A 17,988-nucleotide genomic window follows, 5' to 3' on the forward strand; every position below is an offset into this window, starting at 1 on the left:
TTTGCTAGTCGCATGACATATGTTGTGTATGCGCCTCTTTCTGTCTGCGTGAGTTTAGTTTAGAGCCAAACGCAGAACTACAACCAGAACTCTGTCAGACGACAGCTTGCAGCTCCGAAAGTGTGCATGTGTGTGTGTGTGTGTCTGTGTGTGGTGTGTGTGTGTGTTTGTGGCGAGGCCTAAACTGAAATTTGGGTCTGGCTAATTGAAGCGTGATGTTGACATGTTGTCGATTTGTTTGGACGTTCGCTCTATGAATGCATAATTAAAAGCGTTTTTGCCTCTAAAGTTTCTAAAGTTGTCGTGTGAAGTTTGGCAACACTGCTGTCGAGTTTTACACTTACTCTTTTATGAGGAAGTGCAAAAATAAATTGAAAAAAAAAGCTCTGACTGTTGAAACGATAGTTTAAAGCGCGTGAAGTTTTACAGCATTCATTTTGCAAGTGTAAATGAAACTTAATGCACCTAAAATTTAAGTTTTGCAACTGTTGTCAAGTGAAATTTGCAGCAATTCATGTTTTATGTTTGTTACTTAATTTATTAGTATTAGCAAATAATCTATGATAAGCTGCGTTGCTTCAGCTTGCTTTGTCAACGCTGTTGAGTAAAATTTAGCAGCAATTTAGCATTTAATACGTAATTTGTATTATTGCCTCAAGTTAAAGTTAAATTAAATACTAATAAAATCAGGCAGAAATAGCGAAGTCAAGTTTGTTGTTAACACAATTACAACTATTTGATTGTATGCCAATGAAATTTGATAACGCTTTGCCATCTTGATAATTATAGCTTGAGATACACTTCAAAGTTTAATTACAAACTGATGAAGTTTTGTAATTGAGTGGAGCAATTAACAATAACTGAATGGATGCCAAAGTAGTTAAAGTTTGGCAACGCAGCAAGCTGAAGTTTGGCAACAGTGCCCAGAGACACACGCATAGACACATTTGAATAGGCGAAAACTATGTGTAATCTGGCAATAAGAATCTTTCATTCGGCGCAAAGTCAAATACAATAAACATTTGGAAGCCATGTAATAAGCTGCACATAAAATATATGGCCATAAAATGGCCACTGGCGAGACACAGACAAATGTTTTCCTTTTGGCGTTGAGGAAGGGAATGAAGGCGGCGTGAAGATGAAAGAGAAGGAAAAGAGCGACGCGACTGCTTGGGACGACAGTGGAAAGTGGATACTTGGCCGTAGCTGTCAAAAAGTCACAACCATTAGGCACACGAAGGATGCGAGCAGGCAGCTTGCAACATGAGACGAACATACACACACACACAGAGAGAACATGCCACAAACCTCTGTCGCACCCCACAGAAAACAAAAACAAAACGCAAAAAAATGAAGTGACAAAGTTACAGATGACCAGACATCAGCAGCGAGTTGAAGCTTCAACCGAATACACTTCATTAGAGGCGGCATTTTTAAAGCTGCCGTTGCTGCTGCTGTTTCGGTAGCATGCCCCAACCACGGCAAACTTGCAACCTGCGTTGTCCCTTGTTCTGGTTGGGTATTAGCAGACATGTTGGCAAAAGAAAAATGGAGAGGACATTGTCAGGAGTCAGCCAAAAACAGAGCTGACATGACAAGCTCAACTAAAAGCTACGCAGCAGCTGTGGGAGGGGATGGGGCATGCCCCACTCTGTGTGTAAGCCGCTGACAAAGCGCCACTAATACCGCTGCAATTAGTACACGTGCACCTGGACACGCCACACACACACACACATACACACTTAGCTCTGCAGATTAGAAACTCCCAAACTTGTTTATGGACTTTTGTGGCACGATGCCAGCTACTGTTTGAGGAGTGGGGGCGCCACAGCAAAAATGCCGACAGGGTTGTAGCATAATGAATGTAATAAAGTTGAGCACAACGATGAGCTTGCAGTCGGGCTGGCGGACTGGCGATAAAAACTTTCCAGCGAGGCATGCAACACGGCCAGCCAGCCAGCATTGGCTCATGTGTTGCATGCCGCCTGAAGCTGTCTGTGGTTATGGCAACGCCAGCCAGCCAGTCAGCCAGCCAGCTTTACTTTCCTTTCTCTGCTTTTTTTGGGCAGACGTTTTTATCGACATCGGTTGCTGTTGTTGCTCTTGTTGTTTTTATTGAATATTCATAAATGGCCGAAAAAGATGAGAGGAAATTGTTGGCTGGCGCAAACGTTTTGTGCATTGCCACAGCTGTGGCTGCCACACAGTGTGGCAAAAATAGTTCAAGAGGCTTTAATAATAAAGCAGTACTTTCCAATTATCGATATAATTGTTATCAAATTGAAAATAAACATTGAACTCGTCTTTACTCTTCATTTTACTCTTCTTTAACTAAAAGTTTAATTGTCCTTAAGATTTGACAACAATCCATATTTATCGATAGTTGCACTCGAAATTGGAGTCAAATTTGATATCGATTTTAAAATAATTCCAAGCTCTTCAATTCTTCTTCATCCCTTACTCGAATTCAACTAAGAGTTTACTCGACATCAACAAAAAATACTCTGAAGCTTTGTCAACAAAAAAGCACTTGTCGATTTAGTAATGCATATATAAATCATTTCTAATTCTTCATATAATAGATTTCGAATAGAGAGTAAACTAATAAATAAAAAAAACTAATAATCACAGTCTTCAATGCTTCTTCATTCCTCAGTTTACACTTTTTCAACTATGATTTTAGTTGCCAGCTCTTAAGTTGTGCCAACAATCGATACTTATGGATAGCTGCATCGATAGTTGTCGGCAATTCTGTTACGTTTTTGCCACACTGTGCAACTGTCCGTCTGCTTGCCTAACTGGACAGGCGAAGCCCATTGAAATCAATATTTTATGCCACCGTCGAGACATAGAAGATGTTTGTCGTTTGTCGTTTGCCGTTGTCCTTGCCACTTGCCACACTTGGTGGCACAACTCGGCTCGGCTCGTTTGAACCCAAATGCAACAGGAAATGCAACACAAATTAAAATGTGAACATGTGTCTGTCTGCTGCTGCTGCTGCTGCTGATCCCGTATGCGCCAAGTGCTCCAGACAGACCACTCGTTTGTGGTTGCCCAGTTGAGTACAGTTCCTGTCTGGACACATAGATAACTCTCTCTCTCTTCCTCTTTTCCTGACTCTCACTCTGGAGTGAATCTTAATAGCTTTGTAAGTTCTCATTTGGTTTTTGACTTTGAACTTGGGGAAGTAGAAGATACACACACAGAAATCTAAACGATAAACGAAGGTGAAATGCTGTTGCCTACTTTGAGGCGCTGCATGAGAAATTTGGCAACGTTGCGCCAATGCAAGTGCAATTTGACAACACAGTCTGCCAAATGTGCATAACTAACGCATTATTAATTAAACAACACACGAATGAGTGAATTCAAACTGAAGTGAAGTGCTATCAAATTAACTACTAAATTGACTTGTCAAAAAGTGTTTTCTCCTCTGTCTGTCTCTCTCACTCTCTCTCTCTCTTCCCAGCGTAAAGTGCTTCATTATTCAAGCTGTTGCTGCTGCTACTATAATTTCCTGCCAGACATTTGAAAAGGAGGCGTCGTCGCCTTTTAATGACAATGATGGAAAGGATTCGCAGTTATTAATGAAGAGAATGCCCAGGCCCAGGACTCTCACAACTCTCTCGACGCACGCACGAATGCATGTAAATAATGAAGCAATAATGGCAAACGGCAGAACACAAAAAAAAAAAAAAAACAAAATGAAAGAGGAAAAATAAAGAGCAAAAGCTTTGAATATGAACGTGTATTGTAATTTTCTTCTCTTTTTGTTTGCTGGATTTCTATCGCAGCCGAACATCATTTGATGCACAGTTTATGGGCGGCAAGGCAAGCGCAGCATCGAGCCAAGCCATTAGCACCGACCAGCAAGCCAGCAAACCAGCACCATCAATAGCAGCCAAAGAGATAGGCAAGTCAGGCAGACAAGCAGTCAGCATTATCATTATGGCAATGGCTGGCATGGCAACACGTAGCAAATTATGAATGAATGAGTGCCACACATACTCAGCACACACACACACACAAAGGCCAAAAGGAGTTGCTGGTGGCTGGTGAGTGGCATGCCCCCACTCTTGATAGCCCCATTGGCAGCTTGCGTAATTGGCACTTACTCTGCCTGCCTCTAACCCACACAGACTTCTCGCTTTATGAATAGTGCGGTGGCGACAAATACAAGAATATTCGTCTCATCAATATGCTCAACAGTTTGCCTCTCGGCGCACAATTCCCTCGACGCGACCAAGAGTGTTTCATAATTGGAGGGGAAAACATTATTGGTGATGACGCGGGGAGGGAAAAATCCCCAATGAGTTGACTGAAACTGACTGCAAATGCTGACTTCTAATTTGATCCATATTTAATCACTAGCTTAAACCCATCATAATCGAACATGAACTCGAACTGCTAAATTTCACATAACTAATCCACAAGTTGGCAGCCCTTGCAGTTGCAAGAGTGGACAGCGCCTACTCAATAGATGGACAGCGTTAATTGCATAAGCACTTAAACGCAACCAAAAGACCATTTTGTTAACGTCTTGCTTAGCAATTGGTTGAAAGTGAGAAAAAAGCAATTATTGCCAGTACTTACTTGACAAGCAGACAACACTGATTCTGCTTTGACTGTGAAGTTACTTGCCTAACTATGCAATATGATCATTTTTGTTGTCACCAAGTCATTCGAGGATACAAAAGAGGACTCTTAAGAAGGTTGGCAGTGCCTAGTTAAGAAGTTGGCAGTGCCTTATTAAGAAGTTGACAGTGCTTAGTTTAGAAATTGGCCGTAATGGATTATTTTTTGGAGAATTTAAAATAAAAAAGCTACCTTGAATTTCATATTGAATATTTGAATCAAACAATAATCTATTTTCTCTTCAGATTATATCGAACAGTGGAGTCGTAGCTCAAAAAGTTAGACAAGCTACTCAAACTTATTTGTACACTTGTACTCTTAAGAAGGTTGGCAGTGCCTAGTTAAAAAGTTGGCAGTGCCTTATTAAGAAGTTGACAGTGCCTAGATTAGAAGTTGGTCCCAATGGAATTTTTTTTGAGAATTTACAGTAAAAAAGCTACCTTGATTTTCATATTGAATATTTTAACCAAACAATAATCTATTTGCTCTTCAGATTATGTCGAACAGTGGAGTCGTAGCTCAAGAAATTAGCCAAGCTACTCAAACTTATTTGTACATACAAAGTTCACTACTAAAATGGACAGCGCCTAGTTAAGAAAAAGTCGCCAGAGCTAAATCAATTCAAATATAAATTGTTCGATAAACTAGCAACAGGGAAAAGTCTCGAATTTCCTAATGAATTTTATGCAGATTTTTCAATGACAGTGGTGTTGGACTCACCTGACTGAGCTCATCTCTCGAGCGGCGCGTGCACTTGGGCAACAGGGCCTGCATGTCATCCTCGAAGGCGCCGCCGTGGGCCAAGTCCACGACATCGTCATCGCCATCGACATCGGGGTCGAGGCTGCTGCTGCGATGATTGCAGTCGCTGCCATTTTTGGCATCGATTTGGCTAGTTGCTGTCATGTTGTTGTTGTTGTTGATGCTGTTGTGGCTATTTGTTTGGCCATTTAATTTGTTGTTATTCGTTTGTGATTGTGGCGCATTGTGGTTTATGTTATTGTTGTTGTTGTAGTTATTGTTAGTAGAAACAACCTCTGGCTTCTCTTGGTTATTCGCTGTGTTTGTTGTTGCCGTTGCTATTGTTGTTGATGTTGTTGTTGTTGTTGCATCAGCGTTGACAGCAACAGCAGCAGATGGCAGCTGTTCACTTGTTCTGCAACGAAAAACATAGAAAGAGAGAGAGAGAGAGAAGTTAGTCAATGAGTGTGTGGCAAGTAAATTCTCCCTCATTTGTCACTTGTCATTGCGCAGCTGTCAAAAGGTTAATTTGCAACACATTTTTTCCTTTCTGCTTCGTTTTTGGACGCCCACAAGGACGCGCGTGACACCCAAAAAGTGGGCAATTTTACGCCATTTTAACAATATATATTTTTGGGGGAGCAAATGTAAGTAAAGTTGCCGCACAAATGTTATTAATGAATGTGCCACGAAGATGACGACGACGACGACGACGATGAAGAAGAAAAAGCAAGCGCAAGAAAGAAAAAAAGCAAAGAAACTTTTTTGTCAAACATTCTGACATAATCATGTCAAATTAACACAAACAACGCCAGCAACGACATGGATAATAAAACACTTAAAGGAATTAGACGAGAGCCGCTTGGCTGTTAGGCTCAAGGACAGGCTAAACCTTGTCTGTAGCCACAGCGAAGCATGGAACCAAAAGGAGTGGGCGAACGCAAATTTATGAGCATTCTGCGAAAGCCAAACAAAATGCGCAAACAATGCAAAGTAAACAAATAAAGAAGCAACAAACAAGTCAGCACGACTTTGCAGTTACTACGTCAACGAATGCAAACTGTGACTTATTTAAAATAATTTAAATAATAAAGAGATTCAGTTGAATACCTAAATATACTAGACTCTTGATAAAGTTAGTTAAGAAAAGGCAAGGAAGCTGCAGTCAAGTGTGCTCGACTGTTAAATACTCAATGGAAAATATATTAAATGAATATATCAAAAAAAAATATATACCATAATGTATATTTGGTATTATTCTTAAGATACAACATGAATATACAAAAAAAAAGATATATACCATATTATATAGTTGGCATTATTTTGAAAACATACCAAACATATTTATATACCATAATATAATATATATGTATATAATAGTATAATATACAAAATATTCATCAATTTAATTGAAGTTAGTTACTAGTTGTAAGTGAAAAGAGCATAAATAAAAGACTGTTAATGGCAAATTGAAATTGTATCTTCGCTATAAAGTATAGTTAAGCTATAGCCTCATTAAACATGCTTATGAAAGTAGTCAATTTGTATTGAAATTTACTTCAAGCAGCTTATTATTACCAAATTTTAAATAGTTACTGGGTATTTCGAACTTCGCTATTGTTTTCTTCTTTCACTTCTCTCACGAAGCGCTGAACAAAACGTGTAGCATACTTTGTGGCGCCGTCAGAAAATTGCCAACGCGCGCGTGGCAATTAAGATAAAATGTGGCAAGTGGCATATATCAAAATGCAAACCAGGCAGCGGAACTTTTATATATAGTTGAATGTTACGTAAGGCCAAGACCTAGGCCTAGGTCAAGTTGTGCAGACTTTTAGCAAAGTTGCCTGTTGTTATTTGATTCTACTTGCTAATGACACACGTCCCCTGCCCCTGGCTGATTGTTGTCCACTCTTCTTGCCACATATGCCACACACACAACAGTTATTCAAAACTTTTTGTGTGTGTGTAAAACCATTCATGAATAATTTTTTCGGCAAATCAAAGCAACATCACAAAAAAAGGCACAAAACAAATATGGAGAAATCGAGTTACGAGTATTATGCGGGTGTGGCAACAATAGAAAGAGACAAAGAGAGTGAGAGAGAGAGAAAGAGATGGGAGAAAGACTGCTGTTGTTGGGTAGCTTCGATTTGAGTGCGGGTCTCTCTATGCAAATTAGTTGTGACAGCTTTCAAAAAGTTCCAACATAGTTGTCAATGTCGGGTAGCACAGACACTAATCCATAGAGTGGCATGCAACAGCATGCGGCAGCAACGCACAGCTCAGCTCAGCATTGACAGCAGCAGCAGCTCACAACAGCTCTCTCTCAGACAACAGCAACGTTCAAAGTTCATAAACAACACACTCCAAAGTCTCTCCCCCAGCCAATGCATTTTTGAGTTATGCAAAAGAACAGGGCGAAGGGGGAGCAAGAGAGAGAGAGTAAGAGGGGGGGATTGCTGGGGTAACTCGTCTGTGCCCGTGGGGCAAATGCAAGTCAGAGTAGCAGTCGTTTTTGATATGGTAATGTGGCAATGGCAAATGCGTGTATGGAATGTGCCATTATTAGATTTCAGCTCTTGCAAAACTTCAGCCCGAGGTTAAGCAGGGCAAGAAGAGTGCTAGGGGGTGAGAGAGGGTTTAGGGAAGTGACTTCGTCGAGAGTGCTATAAAGTAGTAATACTAATTAAGTTGTGTATTATGCATGTGCAGCAAAAGACGCAGCTAAGCAAACCAAATTTGCCAGCAGCTCATAAAAAGAGTTAAAGACCCGGAGGAGAGAAGAAGAAACAAGCAGGAATCTGGTCCAGGCTTGTGGTTTTCTATATATTGTACATTTTGACTACGTTTAGGGAAGTGTAGGGAACAGCGAACAATGGCAGGCAAAGTGCTTGAGATTGGCTCAGAGATTGCTTTGAGAGCAGCAGTGAAGGGCGTTCTAGTAAAAGTCGCTGAGTAGAAGTAGATAAAGTTGTCTATCAGATGACTGCGATGCAATTCGGGCGATAGCTTGCCACAAAAGCTGACGGGAAGTTGTCACGCTTAATGAGAATTCAGGTAATTGATTGAAGTGCAGATACAGCGCTTTGAACACTCAAAAGTTGTCAAAGAACACAGTCTAAGGAAATGGAAAAAGTTGCAAATTTAAGTAAAAGGTGGCAAATTGTAGATGCTGACAAAGTTTGTATATACTATTGAGTATTGAGTACTAATAATTCGGATTACTATAAGAATAACAACAAAGCAACTAAACGCTGTTCAAATAAAATATCCAAATAAATTGAATGAAATTCAAAATTTGCAAATTATTGATGATGACAAAAATTCCTGGTAAAATTTATAGAATATACCAAATTAATATACCGAAAATGTATACTGGTATAGTTTATTAAATTTAATATAGAAAATTAATATACTGAGTACACCAAATTAATATACTAAATATACCAAATTAATATACTGAATATATCAAAATAATATACTGAATATACCGAATTAATACACTGAATATGCAAAATTAATGTAATTGATTATGCCAGATAAATATACTGAATATACCAAATTGATATGCTGTATATACTGAATTAATATAATGAATATACCAAATAAATATACCGATTATATCAAATTAATATGACAAATACACAAAATTAATATACCTAATTAATATATCGAATTAATATACTGAATTTGTCAAATGAATATACTGAATATACCGAATTAATGCACTATATATTCAAAATTAATGTGATTTATATACTGACTATATAAGATATATATACTAAATATACCAAATTGATATGATGATGATACTCAATTAATATAATGAATATACCAAATAAATATACCGATTATATCAAATTAATATGACGAATACACCAAATTAATATACCTAATTAATATACTGAATATATCAAATTAATATACTGAATATACCAAATTAGTGTTATTGAACATACTAGATACACATACTGAATGTACCAAAAATCATATACTGGATATACCCAATTAATATACTGGATATGCCTTATTAATATACTGGATATTCCTAATTAATATGCTGAAAATGGTATAAAAAGTGCTATGAAAAGAATATTATAACTCTTTAAGTCTCTGAGACCTATGTCTTTATACGACTGACGAACATGTCTATAGCACCTCGTCTGATCAGGAATATACATATATCTGGGGTTTTTCTTTTACTACCATCAGTTGATAAGAAATCAAAAAGGATTTGCCTCGGCAAGTTCAGTTTCAGCTGCAAACTCACCTCGCCTTGCCGTGCGCCTTGAACTGTGCCACCTCGGCATACCTTCGACCGAGTGGCGCCTCCTGCGGACTGAGCAGCGCATCGCAATGCTGTGCCACAGCACTCCCAACAGCAGATGCCACATTCGACTGATCCATGGGCAAAGTCATGCCCTTCAGCAGTTGAGCAGCAGTTGGCAAATCGTTGACACACTTCAATTGCTGTTGATCCTGATTAGCAAAATTGTGCAACTGTTCGCGCAACGAATAGTCGACGGAGCTGCAACACGACGTCGACTCCGAGGTGCTGCTGCAGCTGGGCGAATGGAGAGCGGCCAAATCATCCGCGTTGCCATTCTGCAGATCCTGATAGGCGGCATGTGCGTCCTCTGAGCTGCTGCTAGAACTGGAACTCGAGCTGGAGCTCGATTGATTGCTTTGGCTGGTGTTGGTCGAGACACAGCTGTCCATGCTGGCGATGGAGTTGCGATTGCCGACGCCGCCGTCGGGACTCTCGAGACTCTCGGTCACCTGTTGGGGCACAATAATGAGCGAGGTGCGTTTGCGCAGCGTTTCGTCCTTGGCGTTCATGTTCTGTTTGAGCGTTTTGTCCGATTTGGTATATACGATCACCTCCACTTTGGAGTTATCCTCAGCCAGCTGCTGCTGTTGCTGCTGCTTCATCACTGTGGCATCCACACACTGCGAATCCGTTTGTTGTTGCGACATGCTGCAAAAGTTACAAGATGTCGAGCTATTGAGGGGAGGGGAAACACTTTGGCTGCGAGAAAAATATTTGATGCCACCAAAAAAAAAAAAAAAGTTGAGGAGTTGAATACACTTTGCAACTCGTTGCCCCCGCCACTCCCCAATCCCCATTCCCGACTCTCTTTTCCCTTCTCTACACACGCACACACACTTCAGCACACATGTGTCAATCAGTTTTATTGAATTCGACATTTAATACGGACGCGACGTGTTCGTATCGTTTGTCACACTGACTTGCACCACACCTCTTGCCCACTCCCCACTCCTCAGTGTGTGTGTGGGCTGCCACCGCTTGTGGCACGTTAAGGTATCGCATATCCGACCACTCGAATGCATGAATTTTAATTTAACGACCATGTTGAGGCTTTCAAAATGTTATTACTAATAAAAGCAGCAAAAGGCCTCTACACACACACAAAAACAATGGGCAGGCGGTGCGGCATAGGGGGCGTGGCAACGAAGGCGTGTATGTTACACAAGCGTCATATCATATTATGTGACGCTTTTATAGATTCCCAGCCAGCGGCAACACCTGCCAACTGTCCGCCTTTAAAGCCAAAGAGCGAGATAGCGACAGACCCGAACAACGACACTTTCTTCCGGTTTCCTTCTCTCTCTCTCTCTCTCTCTCACTCTTTACATCCTTGTCTATCTCGCTCTATTTAAGCAAAGTGAAGCAAAGTAGACAAAGTCTAAAAGGATTGTGCCTCAAAACTGTGGCAACTTTGTTGTTGCTTGCCTTGACATAAGTTCAGCATAAAGAGTCCAAGAATTCCAGACAAATTTAGCTGCTACTCTAACCATAATTGATATATTATTATATTAGATACATATATTCTATATTATTTTATATTTATTGTACCTATTTTTTTGTCTTCAATCTTAATTCATGAGAAATCAACTTTCCAATTTTGCAGATTTTAGTAATTGCAAAACAATATTGTCCAATTTATTGGAAGTTTTATATTTGTACTTAATGGTATATTTTATGTGATGTAGTATACCGATATACGTAATATATATTTTTATATTTTTTTTGCGCTATATATTATTCTATTATATTTATTTAAAACTGGTATATTTTGCACTCAATGGTATATTTTAGTTGTTGTAGTATGCTGATATACCAAATAAAGCCTAATCTATTATATTTATACAATTCTACCAAATAGGTAGCTATCTGGTATATTTTGTACTCAATGGTATATTTTGTATGTCATAGTAAAGTAAGAAAGTCTAAAGAGTAACCTGCATTCGGTGTTATCTTTGACATTTTTTTTCTAAAGTATTTTTCCAGCTGGCTTTATGAACTTTCCGCAATAATTTTGTGTGCATGTGCTTGTGTGTTTGGATATCCATTTCATTTTGTTGAAGAGAGAGAGAAAAAAAAAGAAAAAATGTAATATTTGCGTCCAAGTGTAGTCGTTTTTTTATGGGCATGGACATCATTTGAATTACGCAGGCTGATGTCGAAGTCAAAGTCAAAGGAAGTTAGGAATGTGTCAGAGCACTCAAAACATTAAGTGCCCCACATATAACACACACACTTACAATATGCTGAAGCTCTACCAACAACAAGTTCTAGTGATAAGCAATTATAAACATTTGCTACTTGTGTTTTTTAATTTTTTTTTCTTTTGACATCAAAAGAAATTGAAAAGAAACCCCAGCAAAAGAAAAAAACAAAAACAAAATAAGTAGCAGAAGCAACAAAAACAAAAAGAAAAAATAATAATAATAATAAAATTGATGGAGGCGCGAGTCGAGTCGAGTTGAGTTGAGTTGAGGCGAGTCTCGTTCATCTCGAGCCAAAGCCAAAGTGGGTTTCATTTTGCGTCGTTGTGCTTCACTGAATTTTTAATTTATTTATACGACACACACGCACATGTCTCTCTGTGTGTGAGTGTGTGTGTTTCGTCATGAGTTGATTTTGTTTTTTTTTTGCGGCATTTTGGGCTTCCGTTTATCGTTAATGCCATTCATAAGCAATAAATCGAAAGAAAATACACATATTCGTAATTGCGAATAAATTCGTAGAAATTCACAAGAATTCCCTCAATGGCGGCTAACTTTATTTCTCGCTCTCTACATTTATGGTATGTTTAATACACACTCTCGTGCCACAGTTGCGTCACATAAATGCTGATTAGAAAACCTCTTGGAGTTACCTTTAGAGGTTGTCAACAAACAAAGTATATTGCTTTTTCCGCAATTCAAGTTTTACTTTTATTTTTCACCCATATCGATTACGCTAATTCCGAGTATTCTTTAAAGTTGTCAACTGATTTCTAAGAGCAAAATTATTGTTAAGTTCAATTTCAAATTGTCTGATTTCAAACAATATTCTAGATGGCTAGGTTTATACATTTTTTCTTTATTTTATATGTTGTAGTATATTGATATACCAAATAAATCTTAAGGCATATTTTGCTGTATATTTCTAAGAGATTTCTAAGAGCAAAATTGTTGTTAAGTTCAATTTCAAATTGTCTGATTTCAAACAATATTCTAGATGGCTAGGTTTATACATTTTTTCTTTATTTTATATGTTGTAGTATACTGATATACCAAATAAATACTAAGGCATACCTTGCGGTATATTTCTAAGAGATTTTTAAGAGCAAAATTGTTGTTATGTTCAATTTCAAATTGCCTGATTTCAAACAATATTCTAGATGGCTACGTTTATGCATTTTTTCTTTATTTTATATGTTGTAGTAGACTGATATACCAAATAAATACTAAGGCATATCTTGCGGTATATCTTAAATGTTGTGGTATATTCATATACCAAATAAAACCTTTGGGATATTTTTGTATTTTATTTAATATTTATATATTTTTATAATTTTGTTAATGTTTATATATTAAACTGGTATATTTCTAGAATTATACCGCACTATTTTGCCCGTATTACTATATCTATAAGTATTCTATTTATTAGATTATGTTGTATTCATTATTTAAACCTTTTCTATTTAAACAGATCGCAATGAAACTAACAATCATTATAATTTGATTAAGTGTTGTTCTCTTCATTTTGTTATTATGAACTTTTGAAATATTTCAATATTTTTCAGAGATAAATTCTCTGTATTTTTAGTTTATTCCATTTTTTTTTTTTTTTGCAAGTTGTAACAAAAATGTTTCTATTAAAATGTTCTAAATTAAACATAAATATTATTTGTAATTCTTCTCTATTTATTCCTTTCGTAAACTTGTAAAATATAAATAGTAAGAAAATAAATATATTATCTGTTTTTATTCTACTGCACTAGATTTTTATTGCCCTTTGTTGTTCTTGACTCAAATGCAATGTTATCTGACAACGGCCAATTGACGTTTGCAGTGAAATCATTTCACAGTCATTATTCATGACTAGTTTAAAGTTTTCCAAACTTGTGAGTCACTCCCCTCCGCCCCCTTGCAACGCTTTGTCGCGTTTCTTATCATTGCATTTTCGTAACTTTCACGACTCTTTCACCTCTCTTTATTGTTGTTGTTGCTGTTCTTTGTCGTGCATTGGCAATTTATCAGCTAACGAGATTAGTGAAGGTGGAGGCCAAATACGGGCGCCGTGAGGGGCAGGTGGGGCAGGTAAATTGAGACGCGACATGAAAGCATCGCGAACAATTTGCAATTAATGTCGTATTTGCTGTAATGTTGTTGTAATGTAATGCGATTCGTAGCCACAACAACAACAACAGCAACGGCAACAATTGAAACCCAATTACAATTGCAATTTGCAATCAAATGCAATGTTCGTGCTCGATATACATATGTTATACTATATATATATATATATATACATCTTTTGGTATTTGAGTGTGTGTGAGTAGGTGTGTTTTAGACATTTCATTCGAATCGATTTCGAAATATTCATTCGCATTCACAACATGATTCATTTCATTCGTACGTTCGCTTGACAGAATTCCGCATAAATATCGCATACCCTTTACGCTAAAGAATCGGGTATGCTCAGTTTAAGAAAAAGTATAACAAAGTGAATTTTATAATACTACATTATTATGCCTCAATATGCCTAGACTTTAGCATAGCAACTAATAAACTGAACAAAGAAGCAAAGAGTTACAAAAAAAAAAAAAACATTAACAATAAACAATGCTAATATACATTCATAATATATATAAGAGTACATATATTAAAAAAAAAACAGTAAAAACCTCAGTCGAGTGTGTTGTATTGCATTTAAATATACCAAAAAATACCTAAATATACCGAAATGTATATTTGGTATCTTGATAATAAAAGTGCTGGGATCAAAAAATTAAAGCTCTATATATTCTAGTTTTTAATATCTATGTGTTCATACGGATATCTATGGCTATATAGTTCTTCATTATTATATATTTGATTCAAGAAGAAAGCTGCAGTCAAGTGTGATGTATTAGCATTTAAATATACCAAATAAATACCAAAAAATATACTAAAAAATATATTAATAATATATATTATATATATTTTTATTCACTTATTAAATATTGATTTTGTGCAATTCTGCAACTTTTCCGACATTGCCCTTTACAGGGTAACTGCTAGTTGGTTTTAATGTTCGTTTGCTCTTTTTCTTTACCGCTCTGTTGTCAGTTCAAAACAGCAAACATCGCCTCAGCTCTTGCTATTTTTTCTGTTGTTTTTTTGTTTTATTCCCCCCCGTCAATAACTGCACTTCGTGACGGCTCTTTTTCTGGCTTATTTTTTCAGCGTTCTTTTTTCCCCCCGTCTGACAAGTCGCATAACATACTAGACGCACTGTGTGTGAAGTTGAGGTTGATGTTGCTGTTGCTGTTTGCCGGCACGCCTGATTAATATGCAAAGTGTGAAACGCAATTGTCAACAAATTGTGAACCAAACTTGGCGATAGTTGAGCACATTTGCTAAACACGGATTTACAACTTCGCTCTGAAGAGTGTTGAACGAAGATTTTTGCCGACTTTTTACGTACATATTTACAACAATATGCATTTTCAGTTATTCAACAACCATTTTTGGATCTCAGTCTTTTTTAGTTGCTGTTGTTGTTGTTGTTGTTGTTTTGATCGCATCGATCTCAAGGCCAAATCGCACGTTGCGTTTTTTGCATTTTTAGACCGTTAAACGAATGCCGACAGTGGGCATAAATTTGTCTATATTTAGTATATACGTATACTATATATAAAATACTATCAGCCCAATAGGGCAACTCTTAATGGGCGCCATTAAGAGCCTCAATTAACCGTTCGACGGTGATTCAATATTAATAAACCCATTTTGAGGTTTTTATGATCATCGCAGTCACTTTTGGTTGGCGGCGATCGTAAAGCGTAAATTCCATGGATTTAAGGGGTGTCTGCAACCCAATAAACCCCAATTGAAAACTTATGGTATCTAATAGATGAAACTCTTAAAAATTTGAAAGGCATATGATGATTTGTTTTAAATAATAGTTACAAACCTAAACATGGTGCCAATTTTTTTTTTATCAGACAACAAAATATCTCTACTACTTTTGAATGCCAATTTGTAATTAAAATTAATATGTCATAATATAGTTTGTTGCTTTTCTTTTATGGTTTTTGGCCATTAATCTGGTATATTTTGAATATACGGTATATTATGTATATACCAAATCCAACATATGGTATATTTTAGTATTTTTGTGGTATATTAATTCGGTATATTTTAAAATTAATGCCGCACTCATTTGCTTTTATTTAAAATGGGCATTGGGTATCTCAGAGTCGAGTACACTCGACTTTAACGTTTTTGTGCACTCCTTGTTTGTTTATAAACATTAAAATTGATTTATAAAACAAGTATTCTACTGCCAAGTCTACAACATTTGCCATAATTAAATTACTACCGTATTTACAGGGTATCTTTGTGCTGTCACTTCTTCAGCAGCCATCAAAAGTGATGGGCAACTGTTTTGCTCTCGACTCCAAAATTGCTTCAAAGTCGTTCACAACTCTCTCAAAAGCAAAGATGTTTGCCATGAATGCGCATTTATTCATTACAACTGAATCATAAGCAGATGCGACTGCAAAACTATGAATGCGAATGTGAATGAGTGAGTGAATGTTGTGAGTGCTGTGAATGCATCTTTGCACTTTTCATGATGAATGCGACGTTCGTATCTGTCGCTTGTTTGTTGCTCGTAATCACATTTACACATCTATGAATATGATTCACATGCGTATGAATGATTAATGAGTGATCATCGCTGCAATTTAAACAAATGTATGCACATATTCACTCACAAACGCCCAGACTTCTTTCTTCTTCTTTCCTCTCTCTCTCTCACTCTCTCTCTTTCTTTCTTTTTGCTCCCTCCTCGTGTGACGTCGCATAAGTGGAATGCAATAAACTTTCGAGTTTCGCTTAGTCCCGCCTGCCACAAACTTATTGCCATACAAAAATAAATAATTTCGAATTTTCCTTTTCACATTTTTCATTTTTCTCGTTCTCATACCCTGCACAGCTAAGGGTCGTATGTGGAGTAGACCAAAGTTGTCGCTATTTTTTTTTAGCATTCTTTCTAAATCCTTCTGTCCGTCTGTCTGTCTGTCCGCTCTTTATAAAGCCAATAATTCGCTTTAAATTAAAACTATTTTAATTAAACTTGGCATATTATCAATTGATTGCAAACACTATATTTTGTATGCAATTACAGTGAAAATTCTTTTAGTGAACTCCGCCATTCGCCTTCCACTTTACACAAATGTTCTATTCGCTGCTTTAGAGCAATCACTTGCAAAACAATTGCTGGTTGAGCGTCCGGCCAAGAGAGTTTTCAGCATACTGTGAAGCTAGCGTCCGACTCTATTAAGTAAACATTTTTTGTGTCAATCTCGTTATGGCTATGTACAACTGTGAGCTTTGAAATAGCAGTGCTTACGACCTAACCGCTTAAAATTGAAAAATACTATTAACATACTATTAAAATAGTATGTAACCCCCGTTGGCCGGACACAAATTGTGCCACTGTGCGTGTCCGCCCAGGAGAGTTTTCAAAGTAGTTAGTTTTTTTTTGGCTTACAATATTTTCTTAAGAGTATTTGAAGTTTGACTTATTTTAAATTGCTTTTTTGTTGTTCTGCGCTTTGCTTTTTAAATATCATTTGTTAAGCTGTACCGCTAAAGCATGTGTGTGTGTGTTTAGTAATTTTTCAATTCCTCGCTAGCTCACACTCTCTCTCTCTTTCTCTGTCTCTCTCCCCACTCTCTCTCTTTTACTCTGTCTGCTGCTGCGACGGGGGGCGCGACCTTTTGGTGGTTGCTTGTTGTTGCTTGTTACTACAAATTATTGGCGGTGCGCCGGGCACGTGCACAACACTCAAACACACACACACACACACATACACACACTCGCTCCTTCCCTGTGGTTATGCTGTTGTAAGTCAGCCACCCACACGGGGCTTTACTGTAATTGATTTCGCATTGTTGTTGGCCGTGCAATGAATGCGTTTGCTGCGTGCCACGCTTAACATTTGAAGTTTTTGTGCTCTTTGCCTTTTGTAATTGGCCCGAGAGTGAGCTCGAGAGAGAGAGAGAGAAGGGGCAAAGCGAGGGGGGAGGAAGAGAAGTGCAGATTTC

General features: G+C 37.5%; 1 protein-coding gene across 6 annotated transcripts in view; it reads right to left on the bottom strand.

The window, feature by feature from the left end:
* Window positions 1-17,988, bottom strand: part of LOC117573684 (protein sprint) — a 141,978-nt gene that overhangs the window by 32,734 nt on the left and 91,256 nt on the right. For 3 of the 6 annotated variants that reach the window (XM_034257034.2, XM_052007898.1, XM_034257044.2), the window contains 2 exons: window positions 9,647-10,354; window positions 5,356-5,791 (listed from right to left, as the gene is read on the bottom strand). In XM_034257034.2, the coding sequence (XP_034112925.2) occupies window positions 5,356-5,791; window positions 9,647-10,354 (1,144 nt within the window). The remainder of the gene's footprint in view (window positions 1-5,355; window positions 5,792-9,646; window positions 10,355-17,988) is intronic. The other 3 variants (XM_034257059.2, XM_034257068.2, XM_052007907.1) reach the window with 1 other exon arrangement.

The sequence above is a fragment of the Drosophila albomicans genome, chromosome X (assembly GCF_009650485.2).
Source record: "Drosophila albomicans strain 15112-1751.03 chromosome X, ASM965048v2, whole genome shotgun sequence".
NCBI lineage: Eukaryota > Metazoa > Arthropoda > Insecta > Diptera > Drosophilidae > Drosophila > Drosophila albomicans.